At 37.4% G+C, this 12490-nt stretch overlaps 1 protein-coding gene across 1 annotated transcript in view; it reads right to left on the bottom strand.

Moving 5' to 3' along the window:
• Nucleotides 1-12490, bottom strand: part of Hecw1 (HECT, C2 and WW domain containing E3 ubiquitin protein ligase 1) — a 287449-nt gene that overhangs the window by 212687 nt on the left and 62272 nt on the right. The window contains exon 3 of the mRNA XM_026410640.2: nucleotides 4090-4197. Within this exon, the coding sequence (XP_026266425.2) occupies nucleotides 4090-4197 (108 nt within the window). The remainder of the gene's footprint in view (nucleotides 1-4089; nucleotides 4198-12490) is intronic.

The raw sequence follows: 12490 nt of genomic DNA, 5'->3' as shown, positions 1-12490 counted from the left end.
GAATAGTCCTGGTGAAGACCTGCCTAAATCCAAATAAAAGGTTCTAGAAACATGTCACATTGACCATCTGGATTGTGGTCTGACAAATTCCCTGTATCTCATACGGAGCTGGCTGCCTCTGGTTCCTGCAATGCTAGTCTTTCTGGCCTTTCCATGGAGGAGAAATCATGTGTCAGAAATGTTAATGAAAGGAAGTCAGCAAGTTCTTCTGAAGCCCTGCTTTTCCTTCAGTGACCTTCAGTCTCCAAATTTGGCTGCAAAGGATTTCCTCACAGAAAATTCTCAGCATATAGCCATTTAAATCACAGTTGTCACTAAGACATCAAGATGTCTATTTCCAGAGCAGAAATCAAAGCTGACTGTACATTCCTGCCCTGAGCTGTGTTGGAGCAACACTCACAATTCCTAGTCCAAAGCCTTGTAATGACAGCAGTCCAGTTGGTGTTTACTGAGTGCTTTCTGTCCCAGGTGCATGCCTGGAGAATCACCCATGCTTTCTCAGGTGGTTTGCATGGAATAACCTCATGGGGAAGTAGATCATCTTCATTTTATAGACAAAGAAACCAGAAGCTTAGAATCTAAGGGACCATCCATGAGCCACAGTGGTCCCTTAGACACCACTTCTCACTTGGAAGCCATCTGCTGAAGCTGAGGGTGATGAGGCCAATTTTGTCAGGCTCACATGTGTAACTCCTGCCTTGCTATGTTCAGAGAGAGGTCATTGAAAACTTACAGTAGGATCAATAGCTTAGATTTTCTGTTAGGTATAATCAGGGACTACTGTTTTTCTGTTTTTGTTCTTGTTTTAATTTGGAGTGATGCTATTGTCTGAAGGTATTCCCCGAAATTTCCAAAACTAAAACTTAATTGACAATATTAAAGTATTAAGAGGTGGGGCCTTGGTGGGGGGTGATGACAAATGACATTAATCCCTTATAAAAGGGGATGAAGTTCTCTATCCTCTTTGGCCCCTTCTTTGACACAGCAAGGTGTTATCTTTGAAGCAGAGAATTAGTCCTCACTAGATACCGAATCTGCTAGTACCTTGATCTGAACTTCCCAGCCTCCATGAATAGATTTCCATTATCGATAACTTATCCTCTCTAAGATGTTTTGTTACGGTTGCCTGAATAGACTAAGATGGATGATGTGATGGAAAAGGATTGGAAAATGATGTGCTGAAAAAGGTGTTCGAGAGATATTCTTCTGACAAATTCAGAGAATCTGGTATGAATCGAGATCACTTTTCCACGCTGGAAATCAAGGGTAGAGATGGGGAAGCAGCTGAATCTGAAAGCCCCTCAGCTTCTTATCAACTGACTTGAGAATTGAGACAGGCAGTAGACAGGTGGTACAGACCAGGGACACCACAAGAAGACAAGGCACAGTAGTCACATGACTCTAGTTTTTTGTTTATACCTGGACAGAGGTGAGAAGGGGGTGCCTAAACAATGATAAGAACACAAGAGTGGGTGGAGAAAGGAGCACCCCTGACTGGTGTTAGTGAGCAGTTGTTCTAGCCACACGGCTTGGTTCTTCCTACTACAGTTTGATGAGCAGGGGGATACACAGCAGATTTGGGACTGAGATCCCGACTTCTGATAGGAGTATGCAGTCAACAAGGCCTACTTTAACTCCTTCTGAAGGTTTGAGACTGGCCTGCTGAGTCCAACTTCATGTAGTAAAAAATCAACACTGAATTACTATAACAAAACACCACTGTAGGATTTTATCAGGATGGGTAGAGTTAAAATTTCACCGGTTCCTTCTTTTGTCGTGCTAAACGCTGCATCTCTCCAGACCTCATATCACATCATTATTACTGTAGACAGATCCCAGGGGCCCTCTAAGGAAAAATCATGCCAGAGAATAGGAAATGATTCTTTTGTCTTTATCATGTATGTAACTCCTTGGAGAGTACAGAAAATATGTTTTTAGAATACTTCTAATTTGGTGGTACTTTCAAAATCTGATTTAGTCAGACCATTTAAAAAATTGTATAAATCAATAGCAATTACCTGCTTCTAAATTGAATCATAACCCCCAAAGAAATATGCTATTAAAACATTACAGACTCCAGGTCATATGCAATATACTTCCACTCTCATTAAAATAAATAATAAAAGAGGAAAAAAAGAATAAAAATAAAAGGAAAATATCATTTTGTTTTATTATTTTAATTTAACCTCCAAGTAGAAACAGTGACCTTTTTTTTTTTATATACTTCAATATATAAAATCTGGACTATGTTCAATGTTAGCAAAATTATTCTTAATTTTAAGGTAGTATAATTTATCAATTAAGTTAATGTGTTTATTGCCATCAGGAGATTGTGAAGAATCTTATTTTTGGATCATAACAAACACTTCTGTAACTTTCTAGAAAATGGCCTGGATTCTGCATTTTTATTACAGCAAGAGAACCTTTGATGTCTTGATGTGTTAATGAAGGATAGCTGTATCAGAACATTTTAAAATCTAATTCTCCTTACTTGTTAATTTGGCCCATTTTCAATCATACATTTTTGAAAATTAAAATTATTTTACATAAAAATATAAATTTATATAGTATGTGATATATAATTTTTAATGCATGTAGACTCCTTAGACTCCTTATTCATTGTAACTTTTTAATTTACTTGATTTATATGTGTGCCCCTGAGTTAATATTCTAATCATTTTCAAGCTCAATTAAACTTTGTCTTGATAAATTTTTGCTTTTGACAAATTAAATTTGTCAATTTTTATAACTTGACAACTTCTATTATTAGAATAGAATAACAGTTTCTTAATGTATTGGTCACTCATTTGACATATATATACAAAATGTAAATATCCACCCTTTCATTCATTTTCCCCAAACAAGACACTGCTAATTCAGCAGGTGGACTGAGGACAAGAATCTTTTCAAGTTTGCACAAGAACATTTAAAAACGTTACTTTTCTAAAGTGTTCAGTTATTTTGAATATGCCTTTTCTAAGCCATTTGCTTTTATTGTTGTTGTTTTTTTGTTTTTTAATAGGTTATTGTTCCTTAACCCTGTTTGAATATGCTTTCACTCGGTTATTTTATTTTAAAGAGATGGTTTTATTATAACTTCTTAGCACAGATTGTATTATATTCTCATCATTATTTTTTTGTTCTTTTTACATGAACAAATGTAAATCATTATTTTTTACATGAACAAATGTAAATCATTATTTTTTTGTTTTTTTTTTTACATGAACAACATACATGACAGTACAGTATATTTTGACTTAGCATGGAGTACATCTAATTCTAATTAGGATCCCAAACTTGTGATTGTGCAGAATGTGGAGATTCACATATGTACACAGGAAAGTTAAGTCACATTCATCCCACTGTCTTTCTTATTATTGTCCCCCTGTCCTTCCCTTCATTCCCCTTGTCTAATCCACTGAACTTCTATTCTTCCCATACCCCTCCTTTGTTGTGTGTTCAGATCCACATATCAGAGAGGACATCTGACCTTTGTTTTTTGGGGATTGGCTTATTTTGCTTAGCATAATATTTTGCTAGTATAAACAACACCAAGTTTATGCACCCAGAAATGTCTGTAGATTAGGAGTCAAAGAACTTGTCTGGCATTACTAACATGTGATCCCCATTCTGTGGAGTTGTGGCAAGAGCCAAAGGTTATGAAAAAAGTGTGGAATATTATCAGCATAGTGGGGCAATGGTTAAGGAGCCTTGAATCACTGGATCAGGAAAAGGTAAAACTTGTTGACAGGGAACATGTTGAGAAGATATGGTCTCCCACATATCAAAATTGGAGAAGCCTGAAGTAAAAGTCAGGGGATATGAGCCAGAATCTAGAGGCTGATGAATATGAAGAACAGTTTTCTTTGGTATTAGAGTAGCCCTCTGGGTTGGTTTGTATGGCTGTTACCCAGTTGTTCTAGAACTCATTACTCACTACTGGAAAGTCTTTTTAAGGATCTCATTTGATCTACTTCTCTGTTTTACATGACAAATTTCTAGGTGGAAGTGAGACCACAAGACAAAGAACAGAGCAGTTGAATTTTGCATCGGCCATGTCGGCTGAGCAAGAATGGTAAAAGTACTCACGTTCTACAAAGTAAGAGCTGGCATCAATCTTCCAGATGATCTGGCCCCGATGAGAACCATTGACTCCACGGTTCTTATAGTCCAGAAAGTTTTCAGACAAGACTTCATCTATATTCACACAAAAAAAGTAGAGCAGAGAAACATATCAGGCAATAGCTTATTTAGAGTGGGGGGAATAAAAAGAAAAAAAGGGTAAAAGATGTGAATGTCATTCCCAGCTCACAGCAGAAAACAACACCTGGAATCATAGAATCAGAGAGCTGGAAGCATGCTAAGACACCATCAGGACCAACCTCTTTTTAATGCAGGAATCTTTTCCCCACCCAACATTCCTGGAAATGATCACATAGCTGGTTCTTCAACTTTGCTGGAAATAGAGAAATAATCACAGTTCATTGCACTTTGAATGGCTCCAATATGTATGAAAACATATATGAAAGTCTTCCTCCAAGAGTAAGCAGGTGGCATCACTATACACTATACTACAGAGCAATAGTAACAAAAACAGCATGGTATTGGCACCAAAACAGAGTGATAGACCAGTGGTACAGAATAGAAAACACAGAGACTAACCCACATAATTGCAGTTATCTTATATTAGACAAAGGCACCGAAAATGTACATTGGAGAAAAGATAGCCTCTTCAACAAATGGTACTGGGAAAAATGGAAATCCATATGCAATAAAACAAAATTACCCCTATCTCTCACCATGCGCAAAACCCAACTCAAAGTGGATCAAGGACCTAGGAATTACACTAGAGACCCTGTACCTAATAGAAGAAAAAGTAGGCCTAAATCTTCGTCATGTCAGATTAGGCCCTGACTTCCTTAATAAGATTCCTATAGCACAAGAATTAAAATCAAGAATCAATAAATGGCATGGATTCAAACTAAAAGCTTCTTCTCAGCAACAGAAATAATCAGTGAGGTGAATAGAGAGCCTACAGAATGGGAGCAAATTTTTACTACACACACATCAGATAGAGCACTGATCTTTAGGATATATAAAGAACTCAAAATCTTAACACCAAAACAAAACAAAACAAAACAAACAAACAAACAAACAAACAAACAAAAAACCCCAAACAAATAGTCCAATCAATAAATGGGCTAAGGAACTGAACAGACCTTTCTCAGAACATGATATGCAGTCAATCAACAAATTTATGAAAAAATGTTCAACATCTCTGGCAATTAGAGAAATGCAAATCGAAATTATTCTAAGAGTTCACCTCACTCTAGTCAGAATAGCAGCTATTAAGAATACAAACAATAATAAGTATTGATGAGGATGTGGGGGAAAGGCATACTCATACATTGCTGGTAGGATTACAAATTTGTGTAGCCAATATGGAAAGCAGTATGGAGATTCTTTGGAAAACTAGGTAGATTAAATGACCCAGTTATCCCACTCCTTGGTCTATACCCAAATGACTTAAAAACGGCATACTATGGGGGTGCAACCACATCAATGTTTATAGCAGCACAATCCACAATAGCTAAACTGTGGAAACAATTTAGATGCCCTTCAGTGGATGAATGGATAAAGAAACTGTGGTATATATACACAATGGAATATTACTCAGCATTAAAAGAGAATAAAATCATGGCATCTGCAGGTAAATGGGTGGAGTTGGAGAATATAATGCTAAATGAAGTAAGCCAAATCCCCAAAACCCAAATGCCAAATGGTTTCTCTGATATTAGGATGCTGATTCATAATGGGGATTGTGGCGTGGGGATCATGGGAGGAATAGATGAACTCTAGATAAGGCAAAGGGGAGGGAGGAAAGGGTGGGGCATGGGAATAGGAAAGGTGGTGGAATGAGATGGAGATCATTACTCTAAGTACATGTATGAAGATATGAATGGTGTGACTCTTGTGCAACCAGAGATATGAAAAATTGTGCTCTATATGTGTAGTATGAATTGAAATGCATTCTGCTGTCATATATAACAAATTAGAATAGATAAAAAAGAAAGTCTTCTTCAAAAAGATTCTGCCAGCTAACTCATTTGAGATTGAGGATAAGACATAAAGAAAATGTTTAATCATGCTTTGTATCTTAGTGCCAGTTCTCATTGACCATATCATCTCTTCTCTGACCTGGACAGTATAATCATCTGGTATATGAGACTCATCCATGAACTTATTTTCCCATTCCTTCCTGAATTCAAGCATTCATTTATTCATTCAACAGTTAAGATCCAGCTATCTACCAGATGCTGAGGAAGGTGCAGGGCCATGGTATCGGGCAAAACCAATATGGTTATAAATTGAAGCTTACAAACAATTAAGAAGACACTTTTAAACAAAAAGCAAAGAAATAAATGTAGTATTGTAACTTGCAGTAAGAGATATGAAGAAAGAGAACAGGGTGCTTTGACAAAGTGACAAGGAAGAAGTCCAACAGGGTGGTTAGAGAGCACTGAAGGATGAGAAGAGCTGCATGGGTGGAAAATAAAGCTGAGTGTGGGGAGGGCTGAGGTAGGGAAGATCTTACTGCTTGGAGGTACTGGGAGCACCTAATAAGTGATTGTGGGTTTTCATTTACTGCTCTTTCTTTTCTCATCACATTGCAACCTGCTGATGTCTTAAAGCCCATTGCCCAGAGAGAAATGCCACATTCTTGGAGTGAACTGGTCCTAAAAGACCAAGTTGACTGTCACCTCCTTGGTTTCAGACCCCATATTCTCAGTGCACATGAAGCTAGGAATATGAATTTTACCTTGATTTTATGAGGATTTTGTAGTTTTCACTTCACTAGAAAGTAATCAACTGAGCTAGCTGGATCTGAGCCTTTGGGAAAACCATGTTTTGAGTGTCCAAATCTGAGACTGAAGACAGTACCAGAGTCAAGGCTCTGCAGAGAGAGAAACAGGTCATGGCTGTCCTTTTTCCTCTTAGGATACCCTGAGGTTTTCACCCTGCATTTGGCTGGACTGAGAAAATAGGCAATGATAATGTTCAAAAAGGAAAGCTTGAGGATTTTTGTGCCATTTACCAATATTGTCATGTCTACAGCCTCAGGTTCCTCATCTGCAAAGTGAGGAGTGGGTAGTAAAAACTTCAGCCTTTCAAGAGAGGAGTAAATGAGAGTACTGGCAAATGCACCTGTAATCTACTATGTTGATTGCACATTTTGAGCTGCTCCTTCTTTGCAAAGATGACTGGGCAAAGGAGCACCATCTCTGCTTCATTAGCAGCAAGAACTGTTTGTATCCTTTGGAAGATCACTTGTTTGCAAAATTTACCTGTCTTTATATTTACAGTGTGTGCTTACAGCCCTGTTTGGGTTACTAAGATGATTGCATAATATGCCTTTTACAGTAATTGCCTCATTTCTGCAAAAAAGCATAATATTTTTCTAGCTCCCTGGGTCTTCAGTACAGATATAATGAGTTTCACACCCAGGTAGAAATTTGCCTCATTACGGCAATTCTCCAAGAGGTGCTATATTCCTAAATTTATCCACTCTGATCACCTGAATATTCACCTTAGTACATATGGTCAGGTGTTCATAAACAGTAACATCTAGAAGAAGAATGTTCATTCATGTATTAGATAATATGCACTGCATACTTTTTTTTTCCATTCTTGGTATTGCTAAACCCCGGTGATACACAGGTGAATGAGACATGATCTTTGTTCCCAGGAGTTTCTAATATATTTGGTGATTTGTTTAGGAAAACAGATAATTTCTTTGGAATACAGAAAGTATAAAAATGGGTTAAGTATCAAGGAATCCATAGAAGCACAAATGAGAAAAGGAAGGGGGGCGTTGGTGGGAAGAATTGCAAAAAACTGATAAAATGGCCAAATAACACATTTTAAAGAGAAAAATATATACTTTGTTGTACAATTTTTATGCACAACACATTCTAAGGGACTGACACTTTTGATAAGTATCTGTTTTCCTGGCACAAATAATAACACTGGCAAATGCATGACACATGAAAATAACACATGAAACAAAACAATCTGTATTCTTGATTAGGCCATCTCTGCTAAGAGGTCAACCTCTTCCCTAAAGGTATTTATCACTACCTTAGAAAAGTTTCTAGTCTCTGCTTAGGAATCCAAATGTATTAGTGTATTCTGTGCTACAGGAAGGAACTGGAAGAGAGAAGAGAACTGGAATAAGTGCTAAGGGCCAAATCGTGGTCTCCACCACAATGAGGAATGTGGTTCCTGGGTGTCTACCTGGAGGCTCTTTGTCCTATGTTCTTCATTAGGGCAGAAATCTCTTTGTGGGAGCAATATTTACAGCCACCCTTGAGGCAGGAGGTTACATCTACCATTGTTATGTGATCTTAGGTGGGTTATTTAATTTTTGTGTCTGAGCTTCTTCACTACAAAATGGAGATAATCTTAGAACCCACCTTAACATTTTTGCTGTATTAAATGAACTATTATAGGCAGCAGTCTCAGAATAGTGTCGGCCATCTAATAAGCACTATTTCTATCTAGAGCCTAGGCTAAAAATAGGGCATCCTATTTCAAATCCCCATGATACTTAATGAGCAAAGCCATTAATAATAGCTTACACCAGTACTATTTAAAATTTAGTCATTGTGCACTTTGTACAGAACACAAAAAAGATGTATTAAGTCCCTCAAAATAAGAATACGTTTGCTGGATGTTTATTTCTTCTGGTATGTAATGTCCTGACTCCTGCTTCTAGTTTATAATAGGGGAAAGATCTTTGTAGGTTAATAAAATTTTAGCCAGAAAGTTCTAGTGAAGCTTACCTAAGAAATGAGGAATGCATTTTCTCCTGATGTATCTTAAAAATGATAACTGTAGCTATGCTTTCCACATCCTAATCTGTAATAGAAGAGTGGACAACGAAACACTGCTGCCATTAAGAGCAGAATGGACAAGTGAGCTCATAATCAATTATAAAGGACACTCGATCCATCCCCCAGGTCTCTTAAGCCCATCAGAAGAAGCACAACATGGCTTTGGTTTCTCAGAGTAACTCATGCCTTCTGATAATCAAATCTGGAAAAATCTCCATTCTCCCACTATGACTTTACTAAAATGGTAAGGAGATATGGGGACAATTTACTTGCCTATCACCTTTCTAAGCCCATGATGTAGAAGTGCTGTTATCATGTACTAGAAAGGGACTCTAAAATGGCAGGGCAGGTCCTACAAACCATTGTCCCTTTCTCTTTTTATGAGGCTTTTCCTTTATATTGTTTCTTTAAAACAAGTATTCATTTTCTCTCTTGACTGAGAAATACAGCTTCAACTCTTCTATATTCTAATAGGGCATCTGATATAAAGGGAAACTTCAGTTCTTGAAGAATTGGTGTCCACAAAGAAGAATTCTAAAAAATTAAACAAGGAGGAGAAGGAGGTGAAGTACAAGGAGGAGGAAGAGAAAGAAGAAGGAGAAGGAACATTCTAGAAGATTCTATGTGCAGGTACCTAGCTAGAAAGACAATCTTAACTTTTGTTCTTATATTTTAAGGCCCTGAGCAATAAATGTTTCTTATGGGTAAGGGCTGAGTTCCTGTGTTTGTAATTTCTCATAACTCCTTGTGTATGGTTCCCCAAACTGGAACAATCTAGTGAGAAATAAAAGTGTTGTTTTGCTCAAGAAAATGCAGGGAAGGCCAGATTAAACAAAATAAAGTGAGTCACTCTACTCCAGGCTTCTCAAACCTTTAGTATACATTGTGAATCTCTAAAAGTGGGGCAAGGTGGGCAGAGACTTCCATCTTTATTTAACCATGGAATTCCCCCCCCCCTCTGGAGTACTGACCAATGTAGAAGCCACGGTCCATAAGTGCTACTTGTGTGTCCATCACTGTTCCTATTCCACTGTACTGTACAAATTCTAGGGAAAATGGACTAGGAAGTTAAATCTAATTGAGAAAACTTTTCAGAAAATCATGAGACCAGAAGACAAAATGTACAGGAAAAGGTAAGGAATATAGACAATAAAGGAAAGTCCCCATGTCTGAAAAATGAAAGTTTTGAAGACCAAAGGAATATGGAACCATACCGGCAGAACAACTAGTCTGTTACAAGAAGAGATATTGCTAAGAAATCAATTGAAAGTAGCTATGCTTTCTACATCCTAATCTGTAATAGAAGAGTGGATAACAAAATACTGTTTTGATATTGTCATGTCGACAGCCACATTCCTCATTGTGGTGGAGACCACGATTTGGTCCTTAGCACTTATTCCAGTACTCTTCTCTCCTCCAGTGCCTTCTTGTAGCACAGAATATGCTAATATACTTGGATTCCTAAGCAGAGACTAGAAACTTCTAAGGTAGTGATAAATACCTTTAGGGAAACAAATATGAGCCTGACGTAGCATTTCTCAACCTGGGTGCTGTTGCTATCTTTGGATAGATAACTATTTGTTATTATCAGACTATACTATGCTATGTACCAGGTTTAGTGGCACCCCTGGGCTCCCCCCAGTTGATGCCAGTAGCACTTTCAACAATCCAACAACCTAAAATGGCTTAAGACTTTACCAAGTGTTTCCTGAGGGGCAAAATCACCTTGGTTGAGAACCACTGGTTGATAATTGAATGCAATCGCTGTAAGAATAATAAGAGAGGCATAACTTGTAAATCAATAGATCATTCCAATAAAAGGCAGGAAATACACTCTCATGTACATGAAACCAAAGGAAATTACATTAAATAAAGAATATCAAGAAAGGGGGCAAAAAGAAGTCCTAATATAATAGTAAGTACAATAATGTAAATATACTATCCTAACCAATTAAAAATCTGAGACTCACAGATCAGAATAAAAACACACACACAAAGAGTCACAGTTAAAGACAGAGAAGGATTGACAATATAGGAAGGAAAAACATAAAGCAAGTATGAAGTAGAAGAAAACTGAGATACTAGCAATCTCAGCATTTAGAACACAGAATTCAAGGCAAAGAGTATTACAAGGGAGCCCAGTGAATCTGAAATAATAAGCTATAATAAATCAGAGTAAAAAGGTCTAAATATCATGAACATTTGTATACCTAAGAAACAGCATCATCATCTACAAAATATATAGTTTATAGACGTGAAAGTAGATGCTATGATTTAAACATGGTTTTTCTCCTTCAGAACTCATGTTGGAGCTTAATCTGCATTGTGAAATATTAAGAACTGGACACTTAATCTGAGCATGGTGTTTAGAGGTAGGGTCTTTTAGAGGTGATTAGGGCTAGTCAAGGTCATGAGGGGGAACTTCCATGATGAAATACTGATGGTTTTACAAGAAGAGAGAGAGACTGGAGAAAACACACTGCAAAAGTTTGGATCGTAAATATCCCCCAATGGACCATGTAATGAAGGCTTAGTCCCCAGTTTGGTACTACTGGAAGGTTGTGGACTGTAAGAGGTGGAGCCTAGTTGGCGATCATTCAGCCACTGGGGGTGTGCCCTTCAAGGGAAAAGCAGGCCCACAGTCCCTTTCTCTTCTCTTATTTCCACTTTCTGGCTATGAGGGAGCAGGTTTGTTCCACTATATATGCTCCCCATCATGGTGTGCTGTCTCACCATAGGTCCCCAAACAATAGGGTCAAACAAAAGATTGAAATTATGAGCCCCAATAAATCTTCTCTTTAAAAGTTGGTCATCTCAGGTATTTTATTACAGCAATAGAAATTTGACTCACACATACAAGCATACACCTGTTTGTGTGCACACAAGTACTCCCTATTTCTTGCCATGTGATGCCCTGTGCTGCCTCAGGACTCCACCAGATTTGGCCCTTTGATCTTGGACCAGAACTATGAGCCAAAAGAAATCTTCTTTTCTTTATAACTTACCCAATCTCTGTTACTGTTTTATTAGCAATAGAAAAGAGATTAATATAGTGGACACAGATTAAAAGTTTTTGCTAGATTTTAACATACTTCATTAAAAAATGAAAGAACAAGGAAAAAAATTGTGCAAGACCCTGGGCTCCATCCCCAGCACCGAAAAATAATAGAACAAGATTGAACTTTATATATATATATCACAGACAACATAGACACACATGTATAAATATTATTATAAATGTGTATATCTATCTATCTACATATATCTATATAGATACACAGAGAGAGAGAGAAAGAAAGAGAGAGATTGAGAAGGAGAGAGGTGATCCTTACTTTGCACAGTTTCCAATTAACTGAAACCTGTGTACATCAGAGTTACACCCTTTGTAGGTCCTTTGGTAACTCTTACCCCTCTAACCTCATTTTTATGGAACTGTACCAACTGGGAACACAGTTTCAGTATGCATAAGGTTCAGTTAACACAATGCTATTTACATACACAGGTGTACACACACAAACATACATCAAGAAGGTAGAGGTCACAGAAGCAGCCTCAAAAAATTCCAAAGAATCAATTTGAAAAAGACTATAGTCTCT

This window comes from Urocitellus parryii, chromosome 3 (genome assembly GCF_045843805.1).
Source record: "Urocitellus parryii isolate mUroPar1 chromosome 3, mUroPar1.hap1, whole genome shotgun sequence".
NCBI lineage: Eukaryota > Metazoa > Chordata > Mammalia > Rodentia > Sciuridae > Urocitellus > Urocitellus parryii.
This window is presented reverse-complemented; position numbering and strand designations above follow the sequence as displayed.